We start from the raw sequence: 11,635 nt of genomic DNA, 5'->3' as shown, positions 1-11,635 counted from the left end.
TTGCAGCAAATGGGCAATTAAACTTTAGGAAAAAAATAGGTGCCTTTGCTTCCAAATTAAAGCTCCGCGTAGTTTTTAGTCAGCGATGAGTCTTTGTTTATGATATATACTTTTTGGTATGAAAAGAAAATGCTACTTTGAACACTATAAATCACGCAAATATAATTTTTAAGATCGATTTAACCTCACACTTTCGTCTATGACTATTTCGGAGTTAGCAAACTACATTTCCCATGAAGTCAATACACCCTTGCCGTATCCAGGAAGACGAGAGTTAGTTGTCAAGCAAACATTTGACCGCACCAACTGATCGAGTTGCGTTTGTTGAAGGGAAAAAAATGGCAGATTTTTTCCCCCCACAAGACCTAGATGAAAGGCACTTTTTTTTCAACACCATATGTACAACGTAGTTATTGTTAGCAGAGAAGAATGGATCGCGCGTGTAGAAAACGGGAAGTTCGGCCTGTTTCTGGCCGGGTGCAGGTGACTGTGATGGATGAATCAGGCCCCTTCAACCCAGCTCCTGCCATGAAAAGCGGTGAGGAGGCTGAAGCAACATTGGAGCTCTATCTGTCCCAGGAGAGACTGGTAAGGTCACAAAAAAGATAAGACACAAGGATAGATCAAACTCTGGTATCAGCACTCAGTGCATTTTGTAAAAAAAAAAAAAAAAATGTTGATCCAAACATATGTCTATGTAATGGGTTTTAAGCATCTAAATTATCACATTGAATTAAATTAATTCAGTCGGTGGTGGTTAGCACATCAGTGTCACTGTGGAGAGGTTCTCGGTTTGGCCTTCCTTTGTAGAGATTTCTCCTCAGTGGGTTCTGATTGGGTATTTGGGCTTCTTCCCACATTCCCAAAACATGCGTGTTTGGTCCTTGCAGCCATCTACTACAGGCATCTTTGACCATTCTTTATTGGAAAAGGCCTCCAGTTCTTTGACATTATTGGGCTTGTGTTCTGCAACTGTCTTCTTCACGTTCCCTCAGAGATTCTCTATTCTATTTAAGTCAAGCGATGGCGGTGGCCACTTCAGAATCTTCCAGAACTTTGTATGCAAACAAACCCTGGTAGATTTGGAGGTATGCTTGGAATTGTTGTCCTGTTGGAAGGTCCAACGTCTCCCAAGCTTCAGCTTTATCACCGACTGAACCACATTTAGTCTAGTTTAAACTAAATTGTTGCATGACATTCGAATTAAGAAACGCAATTCAAATTTGGGAGGAACATTCTAAATTAAACACAAAGTTACTGCAACTAAGGATTGAATTCACGCATGAAAAATCATCACCCTTCCCTGAGAGAACCACAGCACTAATCACCTTGCCATTTAATCATAGTATAAAACAGTCCACCAATGCCTTTCTTAAGCCAGCGGAAGAAGAGGGACAGCCGGCTGTGGCCTTATGTATATCTGTAATCTTGTTGAGAAGCAATTAAATCCATAACTCCACCATACCTGTTCTAATCCATGTAATCTGTCCCTCCTCTCAAAATATGTTTACGTGACTTCACTGAAATTAATATGAAGACAAAACTAGATATTCTGTGGAAGGCTGGCTGAGCCTCATTCAATATGACTGCCACATACGGCTACATTGTTTCCTATCTAAGGTAGGAGCCATGTGATTGACCGATGCAGGACTGGAAGATGACGTTGGCTTTAATGGTAGCTCTGTTTAAACGTTATCGTCTGTGGGCGATGTAATTCAGTGCCCAAAATGTTTGTATTGCTCAAGGACCTTGTGCACATGTTAAACTTTTTAAGAGAAGCTATCAGAATCTATGTCCTATTGTATGAGACAGAGAGATAAACAAATCAATTTTATTTGTAAAAAAAAAACGGTATGCTATTATTCCTGCTCATCTAGATGCACATATACAACGTATTTAGAAGTATTTTTATTATAATATTTAATTGTCATTATTTAATTTTTGTCCCTTTTTAGGTGACTCGGCTTTCTTGGCGAGCCGCCACTGGCTGCCGTACATATGTTATATCTAGATCAAAAGTGTGAATTTCCATTATATATATTTATTTTACCTTTGCAATTCCCATCATTTGTATACTATAGTGTATATGCTAACTGTATAATAGATCCTGTTTAATATCCACAGTACATTGTGGGACACTGTGCTGAGTTAAGACCTTCCTTCTCAGGAATTACTGTGTGGAACAAAAGATCTTTCTCAGGTGGCCTCTCTGGAAATCTGCGTGGACACTCAAGGAAACAGCCTCGGTAACTTTGGTGAGCTACACAGCACATTGAGGCATCTGCAGTCTTTAACTATACTGTGGGGTTCTCTCAGAAAAAAAGTACACTAGCAGCTATATGTCGGGTTGTTTTGTTTGGAATAGTCTTTCTTGTGTGATCAATATTTATATGTAAAGTTAATATTCAACTGTAAAAGTCATACTGTTTTCATATACTGTATGTGAATAATAACATGAAGGACAATATTGACATTTCAGACAAATCTGTGAGAAGCAAAAAATGGAGCACCTGGCTACAGATAGGGCCGATAGTAATAGGCCAAATTTGGAGCAGATACTTGTTTGTGGCAAAAAGGAAATATATTTATTTAAAAGCAACGTCAATATGTTAAGTGTTTTGGGCTTTTTTTGTCTTAGACAATCGACATCTTTGTTTTCAAAGTGCTCCCAGGCTCTGCAGCATGTCTTACAAAATTCAATGAAAAACTTCAACAAAAAAATAGCTCCCTAAAGTTTTCTACAGTAAATTTCAGTATAGCTGAAATATTAACGTTTCACTCAGAATTGGTTTAAATTCAAACAAAAACAAAAAGTGCAGTGAGTTCCCAGGCTCAGCAGCATCTCTTAGAATGTTAAGTGATTACAGTATTATTATTAATGTTATTTTTAAATAGCTAAATAATTCCCTCAGGTTTACCCAATTTTAAGATCATCTCTTATCGCCCGGCAGATTTTTTTTTAATAAAAGGCAGACGCCGATATATGTCAAGATGCCAAATATCGGCACTGATAATAGGCCGGGCCGATAATCGGTGTATCCGTACACCTAGCCTTCTGGAATTTAACTGAGAGTCATGGTTCGACTCATTAAAAAGGTCATCTTATTTGTCATTTAAATAGCTGATGTCATTCTGTAGGTTCCTACTTGCCCAGGCTGGTGCTGCTGAAAATGAACAACAGTGTGCTCATGTCTGTACGGTGAGTAACAATGACAATAATGACATTAACTTAATTCTTTATGTTTGCAACCTGGTTTGGAAACCCCATGCATATCTGTTGATGTCAGCTTCCGCAATATAACATGTGTTTAGCCCATCCATCCATATTCCATAACACTTGTGCTCAATACATATACTGTACTTAAATGAAGTAATAAATGTAAATAAACGCTGACACTAAAAAGTGTAATAAAGCATATGAAAAATGGGAAATGTATTACAAATGCAAAAGGCGGATGCAGTGAAGGCTCCAAACTTGGAAATAATTCCACCTACAAAACAACTACAAGTATTAGTGTTGTCAGTTCCAACTTCCCAAATGTTTTCAGTGTTGTTAAAAGGAACGTTTTTTAGACAATGTTATTGGCCTCAAATTAATAGTGCTTAGTGTCTGATTGCATTGTCCCTGTTAAATAAACTAATAAAATAAAAATGAAATATGCAGAAATACAAAGTTTATCAGTTTAACATTAAATATATTGTATTTTGTAGTGTATTTTCAATTGATTATTAGTTTAAAAAGGATTTGCAAATCATTGTATTCTATTTTTTATTTAATTTGACACATTTTCCCCATTTTTCATTGGGATTGCATTCTTTGTAAGTAAACTTAGCCTAGTCAGTGTTTTTATTTATTTATTTATTTTTTGGACAGTGACAAAGTTAGATGGGGCATCCTTTACTCCCCATTGCACACGGTGTATGTTTAAAAAATAAATGAAAAATATGTTTAAAAAAGAAAAAGGACAAAAAGAATGATGCCCTCCAGGAGGGGTATTTAGACAAAGGGTGTTTAACTTGGTAGGTAAAGCGTGGCATTTCACAGATGTTTATGTTGAAAAGCATATGTGGTAGAAAAGTTAAGTCTAAAAACATAGAACCTTGTTCTGGTGGCTAACAACTGCAAATGTTTACAACAAGAAAAAACCCGTCTCTGTAGGGTATGGATACGCTAAGATGTAAAAATAGCTTTATTTGTGTTGTGTTTTGGGAATCACCCTATCTTACCTGCAGGTTTAATAGTTTTATTTGTTCTGTTTTGTTTGTTGTAGGGACTTGGGAACCACCTTATCTCACCTGCAGGTTCTATGGATGTCTTGTTGCTGCCTAAAAGACTTGGATGGCGTTTCCACACTTTCCTCTCTCAGGGTACATTTCATAAGTTGCAGTTTATTGTCAGATACTTGTTCAGTTCAAAACGTGACTCTTAATTTCCAAATGTACAAGCGGTTGTTTTAAGACAATTATCTTCTCTTTTTCAGGAACTGTACTTGGCTTTTAACCAAGTGTCAGATTTGAGTCAGGTTGGCATGCTGGAAAAGCTACAAGTGTTAGATCTGGAAGGAAATGATGTGAATGACCTTGTCCAGGTGCAATATCTCGGGTTGTGTAGCAAACTGCAGACCCTCACCTTGGAGGGAAACCCCGTGTGCCTGCAGCCAAACACCACTACCACACAAGTATGTCAATGTGTTGTTACACTATAGCTCAGGGATTCTCAAAATGTGATATGCGTACCACCTTTCACAAAATAATTACAGAAAATGAATACTAGCAAAATACCAGAGAAGCCGACTTGGCGTTGTTGATAACAGGGCATTCACTTTGCATGGTAAAGTTTTAACTTACATTTGTTCGATGTATTGATGGACTGTGTTTATTGACAAAGGTTTTCTGAAATGCTCCTGACCCCACGTGGCTATATCCTTTCCACACTGATGCCTGAGGGATCAAAGGTCAGGGGCGTTCAATGTTGGTTTTCAGCCTTGCCGCTTACATGCAGAGATTTCTCCTGATTCTCTGCATGGCCATTACGTTGGCCAGAGAGCAGCCAATGATGGATGCCGCCATGTAGCCCTGCCCCTTCTCTTTGTAGCATATTCCATTGAATATAGGTTGAAAAGAATTTGGAAATCATTGTATTCGTTTTTGATTTACGTGGTTCACAACGTTCCAACGTCAATGGAATTGGGGTTATCTAAGTTGGCTCATGGATGTCTTCAATGGGTAAGGGCACATTTCGCATACAGCAGTAACATGATTTCTGCCTTTTGCAAATGGGAGCCACTGTATGAGAGTTTTATTTATGCTCACCAGCAGAGAATTAATCAGGAAAGTAGGGCAATGAAGGGAAAGGCTGAGCTGAATATATATTAGGCTTGCGCTTTGTAGCAGCTTAGGGTTTGACTTGGCAACTTGAGTTTGCCAAACTCTCTTTCCAATGCACAAACACAAACAACTGCTCATTTCCTCTCTCCTAAGCCTCACACTCTCTCGTCACTTTGATTTTCCCCTACTAGTAGTTATTCTCTTTCACTGCAGGGCATTTCTGTAGCGTGGGGGAAGATGAGAAATGTTGATTTCAAACTTGATGTGGTTTGATATTGTCATTCAAATAAGCTGTGTTGTAGAGTGGTCACATTCATTTATTTTTCCTTTTTTGATTTGCTCACACCAACAGATTGACTACAATTATTGGGATGCCGTGAGGGAGTTGGTTCCACAGCTGCGTTACCTTGACAATGCACGAGTGGAGGATGGCAGGTTGATCTCGAGCAGCACCATGTGGGAAGACTGGGCTATTCTCCGAAACTGCCTAAGAGATCCCTCGCCGGCATCAACTGAAGACCGTATGCATCTGGTTATGTTGTGGACTCAGCTGTTGTTTAAAGTTATTTTTTTTAATGACACTTTTGTCATTTTCTAGAAGCGGAAGCAAATGGTTCATATAGTTGGCCCAGCTCAGCCAGGCAGCCTGCCACCAGCTACCGGCCACTCTCATCAGCAAGCACAATTATATCCAGACCTATATCAGCAAGTTCATCCGGGTTTCTTTCCTCTCCAGTGTCCACACCTGGTTCTGTGGATTCAGACTCAACTGAAGTCGAAGAAGACAGCAGCGTCCTGACGCATGGTTATATATTGTGATGGTTCACACGAATGTTTACTACTATAGTCTATCTGTTATAGAATTACTTTGTACTTGCTTATTTGTCATTTTTTTAGCATTGCCTCATGATGACAAACAAAAAGCATAATAAAAAAAAACAGGACTTAGATATTGAAATAATTGTGTTCTGTTTATATACTGTATACAGGAGCTGGCAAGATTCTGTTCTGTGGAAATCCTGTCAAGGCTATACGAGCAAGACGTGAAAAATTGAGAGTAGGTGACATGTTATCATAGAAATCAAGGTTTATTTCACTTACCAGTTGTTGTGAACGTACATTTTGTTCTAACATATTTTGGTTGTGCGCTATTTGTAAAGCGAGACATTTTTAGACTTATCTTGTATTCATTTTCATTAAGGTATTGTATTTGTACTTATGCGTAGCCTCTGCTTGTCACACTCTATTTTGATTTTTCATATTTGTCTCCGCTTACCCAGCTTTCTTAAAATAATGACAACTGTATATGTATTTGTTTTTCTTCACAGACAGCACCCTGCATGTCAACTCTTACGCCACTTGACCTGCCCATCTATGTACCAGAGCACATGCATGACCCTCATGACACTGATGGGAAAGAGAGCGGTGATGTGCTTGCTGAACTGAGCGCTTGGAGGGAGAAACACAGCAGGTATATTATATGGCTCATTCTTCATTAAATGGAAACAATTACTCATTTTGACACCTGACTGTGGAGATGAATGGAAATGTGATTGTGTGTAATTACTACAGGCCTTGTAATTAATTCATCTTAATTAATCGTATTTTAATTATAGAACATTTTAATTTAAATGGATTTTAGTTGACTGAATTAAATAATTAAAGACACAGACATGAACATTTTTAACTCTTAAAAAAAATGTCAATGCAAAACAATAGAGAAACAAATAGAAATGCCCCTGGCCTGACTTGAACAAACAAAAAGTTAAAGTGCTATTTTAGGAGAGGTTTTTTTTCAGGACAGTATTGCCTTTAAATGGTCTATGGATGACGGTCAAAAAGATAGGTCACAGGTACTGTAGCACATCTTCTAATTCTGTATCTTCTACCACGAGTGGTTTACAGTCCAGAGCAATCCACTCTGTGATTGAATTTGTGAGTTTATCCAATGTTGCGGTACTAGTGTTGACACTACAGCGAGTCATTTTGCAAATTGTAACTTTTCCCTCCTTGCCACTGTAATAGTAGTAGTGCATGCACTTTTTTTTTTTTTTACTATTATTGAAGTGTTCATTAATATACACTCTCCCCTATTGAACAAATAAATAATTGAATCAGATCAAATAATTTGATCAAATTGAGTTTGCTTCAAACTTAGACTTAGACTAGTAGCGCTAACAGTTCCGGTGGTTTCTGTGCTTCCTGAGACATGCTTTGCGTTTAAATGGCCCACCTATTTGACGTTCTTACATAATGGCTACGTTGGTGGGGCAATGTTCCCATCAAAAGCAATACATGGACATTGAAAATAAGTCACAACTTGTTTAACTGTCAACCGATTTTCATGAGGTTTACTTTTTTTTTCAAATGTAACTGCATGAGCTATTTATTATTACTGAACATTTGAAAATAAGGCTTTTCCCAGATCTCTCATTGTGACTCTACAGTGTTGTGTGCCAGAGTATTCAACACAACGTGCAGGCATCCTTGTTGTTTTGGTTTTCATGACATCCACAAGCATGAAACTGAGGGTCGTGCACGCAGCTCAAAACAGGCATGTGGTATCGGCCTCTCCTATCTATGGAACCGGACGGCTGAAGCGCTTTGATGGGATGCAAATGCCAGTTTTTCGCCATAATTTGCATAAAACTACACATTTAACAAGGCTTCCGTCACATAGTGTGTTTGTTAGATTTTTTTGTAAATAAAATTGACCTCAGCGCAGTCGATTCACAGACATAAGAACCCTTGACTCACAATGGCCTTTTGTGGCTGAAGCCAGAGTACAGCCATTTTGCGTTGCCGCTGTTTGTGAAAACATTTGTTCGGTTTGAGCTAAAAACACTGTTATCAGTGCACATTTTACGCTAAGATCCATGTATGGAGTAATGAGAGCCTCTCAAAGAACGAACTTCACTTTTTGCATTAACCATTCAGAGTATATTAGGTTTTACAATATATAGTGAATAATGGCTTACTCCATAGGCTTAGCTTTCATTTCATTGTTTATAGCATGATGCAGACAAATCTTTGGGTAGCATTTGGAGATATACCTTGAAAGAGAAAATTACTGTAAGTCTTTTTCTTAGCAATGAAATGTACATGTAACATGATTTATTTGCACAACCGTACGCCACACACTGTGACATTTTCGCAGAGGAGACAAAATAATGTGAAAAAGCCAGTGGTTTCACTTCTCGTCACGGACAGTAGATGACATTACATTCGCAGTCCAGGCTCCTATATACGTCTGTGGACAGCCATTAGATGAGTTTTGACGTGTAGTAGGTATACTGCTGGCAAACGTTCCGTATTGTTTGGAACAAATGTTCCACATTGTTTGAAACACAAACTGCGATTAAAATGCATTAGTGGTTTTATGTGGTATATTATTTGTAATTAAGTAATCTGAATTAATGAAAATATATTCAATTGTAAGGTACAATTTCAATCAGTGAATTAATAATTAAGGCTTCTGTGTGTTTCCATATTTTCCTGCTGCTTGAGTAGGTTTTCTCTGGGTACTTAGACTTCTTCCCACATTCTGAAAACGTGCATTTGAGATAACTGTAATTGAAAACACTGAAGTCTCTATGAGTATAAATGAGAATTTAAATGATTGTTTGTCTATACATGCCTTGCGTTTAACGGTACCCCGCCTTTCACCCATTGTCAACTGGAAAGTGGCCCCCAGTTAATTATCCACAACCACCCTAATGAAGACAAGCTTTATAGAAAATATTTGGCCCGTCTGCCTCACAGTTCAGAAGTTCTGGGTCTGAACCTTGGCCCTCGTGTGAGTTTGCATGTTGTCCCCATACTAGTTTTAGACATGGAAACTGCCATAATCTTAATTCTTACCATTTTTGACAGTTGTATGCTTCCAAATGTACAATTTAATGAAGGCCGTTTTATATTCTGACTTGACTGTGCACAAAGCAAGGTCCAAAAAGGCCTGATTGGAAGAGGGCGGTGTGGAAGAACTTAACTCATCCAATACCTTTAAGATGAACTGGAACAAAGATTTTTGTTCCAGGCCCTCTTATCCAACTATTTGCACTTTCTCTTGGTGTTCCTACACTTTCATCAATATGCTGTTATCCAACTTTGTGCTTATTAATGAATGACTTTGTACTTTAAATGTCATATATTATTTTTGAATTAATCAATTTTAAGTGACTTCCTCCACATATACACGACTCACACATGTCTTCCAGGCATCTTGAAGAAATACAGAGAGATAGACTACCACAAGTACTGGTTGTTCGACATCGCAACGACGATGAAGAGGCCGATGATGATGAAGATGGGGAAAGATTTGATGGTATGAGCAGTGACGATTGTGATGAAGAACATTGTGAGGATATCCTCGACACACATTCATCTAAATCATCTTTCAAGTCTATGTGTAAAGGTAAAAGCACTCTGAATGAACATATTGGTTTTAACTTTAAAATAATAATAATTATAGTAAAAACTTTATTTCAGAGGGAGAGGTTCAACATTATAGTGAAAGGTGACTTACTCAGTGCCTAATTTTGCCTGTTTTCTTACATATAATTTTCAGACGAACTTAAATCCACGTCACCAGATGTGGATTCCCTTGTTTGTGACAACACACATTCGCCATGTCCTCCTCTCAGTTCCAAATCAGCCTCTGGTAGGAAGAAGCCCATAGGAATCCGTGCACATAGGATTCGAACCAACCCGGGCAATTCAGAACGCAAGCATCATTCCTGCAGCGACGGGCACAAAGTTGTGAAGGCCACAAGCACCCCACAGGCAGACCTGCCTTTCAAGCAGCAGTTGACAACGATAAATAAGCTTTGTCCGCCATTGCCTTTAAGCACTACCCGTGTATATAAATTCAGTAGCCTGGGAGGACAGCACAAGGATTCCTGGTAAAATATTCTTGAATTCCATTAAAAACAAAAAAAAAGGTCTCTGCAAACTAACATTAATGGCAATATTTTCTCTTTCAGCTTGGAGATGGATGTGTACAGCCTGGCAACAAAAGTGAATTGTCAAAGATCCTGGACAGAGCAACAACTTCAAGTCCCTTCAGAGTGAGCACAAATTAAGACTGACACCAGAATTAGCACAATTAGAAGGTTTGGACTGGAGACATATTTATGTGTTTTATTGAAACCTCTTCCTTACAGTTACAGGGGATAAACTTTTTTTTCAACACCTGAGGCCCTGCTAGATAGGCGTTAAAAAAAAGACAAATATATAAATATAATAACCACCATTATGTGTTACCCATGACCTCTTAATAGGAATGAGTAACTGGAAAACTGGAAAAAATGCTGTATAGCGATGATAAAATTTGATGTTTTGCTCAGAGGATAATTGCTAAATATATTACTTGAAATATTGCTATTTTTATGCTACCTATATTACACAAAATATGAACCAACAAAAAATTAGGTTTTGTTTGAATGTTTCTGCTGTACATATTATGGTGTGATATACTTATGTACCACTTGAGGGCACTATGTCAAAGGATACATTATAGCAGGCTTGAAGAAAGGGTAGGAGAGGAGGTGGGCAGAAGTTATTAAAGCCGCATATAACTAGAATACCTTGTACGGTAAATGGCAATACAAATGTATTTCAAACGTATTCTTGGTCAATGAAAAAGGAGTGATTGAAGTCTCACTGCATGGTTCTGGTTAGTCTGCAGTGTGTCCCATGCAAGGGCATTGCAAGAGAGTCAAGTGTCAGTGCTGTGAATTAAAAAAGTATTTTCTAGTCCCCCTGTCAGTCATGTCAAGTATATCTTACGACAGACAGATAATTGATACTGTGATATAATGTAATGTTTTTTCTACGGTGGCCGAGAGGTGCAAAACACTTTTACAATACGAGAAACACTTTTACAAAGCTGGAGACAAATTTAGAAAACATTTTTACAAATAAAAAACAAACCAAATTACATTGACATAACAAATTTACAAGTCCAGAAACAAATTTACATTGGAGAAAACACATTTACAAGACGTGAAACACTTTTAAAAATGCCGACACAAATATACAAGTGACGAAACACTTTTACAAGCGGCTGAAACAAATTTACAAGTATTTTTTTCAACCGGAAAGGGCGGACCAGTATAACCGGAAGTGATAAGGAGTTCATGATTGATGATTGATTTGTAAAAAAAAAAAATTCTAAAATGTAAATTTGTCTCCAGCTTTGTAAAAGTGTTTTGCACCTCTCGGCCACCGTAGTTGTCAGTGGGTTGCAAGTGCCTGAGTTGAAAGCAAAATGAACAAAATGTGCTATGCTGCTTTGCCATTAGCAAAG

General features: G+C 38.0%; 1 protein-coding gene across 2 annotated transcripts; it reads left to right on the top strand.

The window, feature by feature from the left end:
* Positions 1-4: 4 nt before the first annotated feature.
* lrrc56 (leucine rich repeat containing 56) lies at positions 5-11,125 on the top strand. Of its 2 annotated transcripts, none has more exons than XM_086074063.1 (12): positions 5-588; positions 2,168-2,246; positions 3,139-3,199; positions 4,272-4,368; positions 4,482-4,679; positions 5,681-5,849; positions 5,927-6,133; positions 6,318-6,385; positions 6,657-6,799; positions 9,546-9,742; positions 9,896-10,229; positions 10,311-11,125. In XM_086074063.1, exons 1-12 carry the CDS (start codon positions 430-432, stop codon positions 10,396-10,398), a joined length of 1,800 nt encoding a protein of 599 aa, XP_085930189.1. In that variant the 5' UTR covers positions 5-429; the 3' UTR covers positions 10,399-11,125. The 2 variants fall into 2 exon arrangements, with proteins under 2 accessions (XP_085930189.1, XP_085930188.1); XM_086074062.1 differs by having other exon boundaries at positions 2,168-2,255.
* Positions 11,126-11,635: the final 510 nt, after the last annotated feature.

This window comes from Leptonotus elevatus, chromosome 4 (assembly GCF_054856555.1).
Source record: "Leptonotus elevatus isolate MCC_2025b chromosome 4, RoL_Lele_1.0, whole genome shotgun sequence".
Lineage (NCBI taxonomy): Eukaryota > Metazoa > Chordata > Actinopteri > Syngnathiformes > Syngnathidae > Leptonotus > Leptonotus elevatus.
The sequence above is the reverse complement of the archived record's forward strand: the minus strand, read 5'-3'. Positions and strand labels throughout refer to the sequence as shown.

Coding starts and splice junctions, on each gene's coding strand:
- lrrc56 (XM_086074062.1), top strand. CDS start 430: ATGGATCGCGCGTGTAGAAAACGGGAAGTTCGGCCTGTTTCTGGCCGG. Junction 6,134..6,317: donor CAGCAGCGTCCTGACGCATG/GTTATATATTGT, acceptor TACTGTATACAG/GAGCTGGCAAGATTCTGTTC. Junction 6,386..6,656: donor CAAGACGTGAAAAATTGAGA/GTAGGTGACATG, acceptor TTTTCTTCACAG/ACAGCACCCTGCATGTCAAC.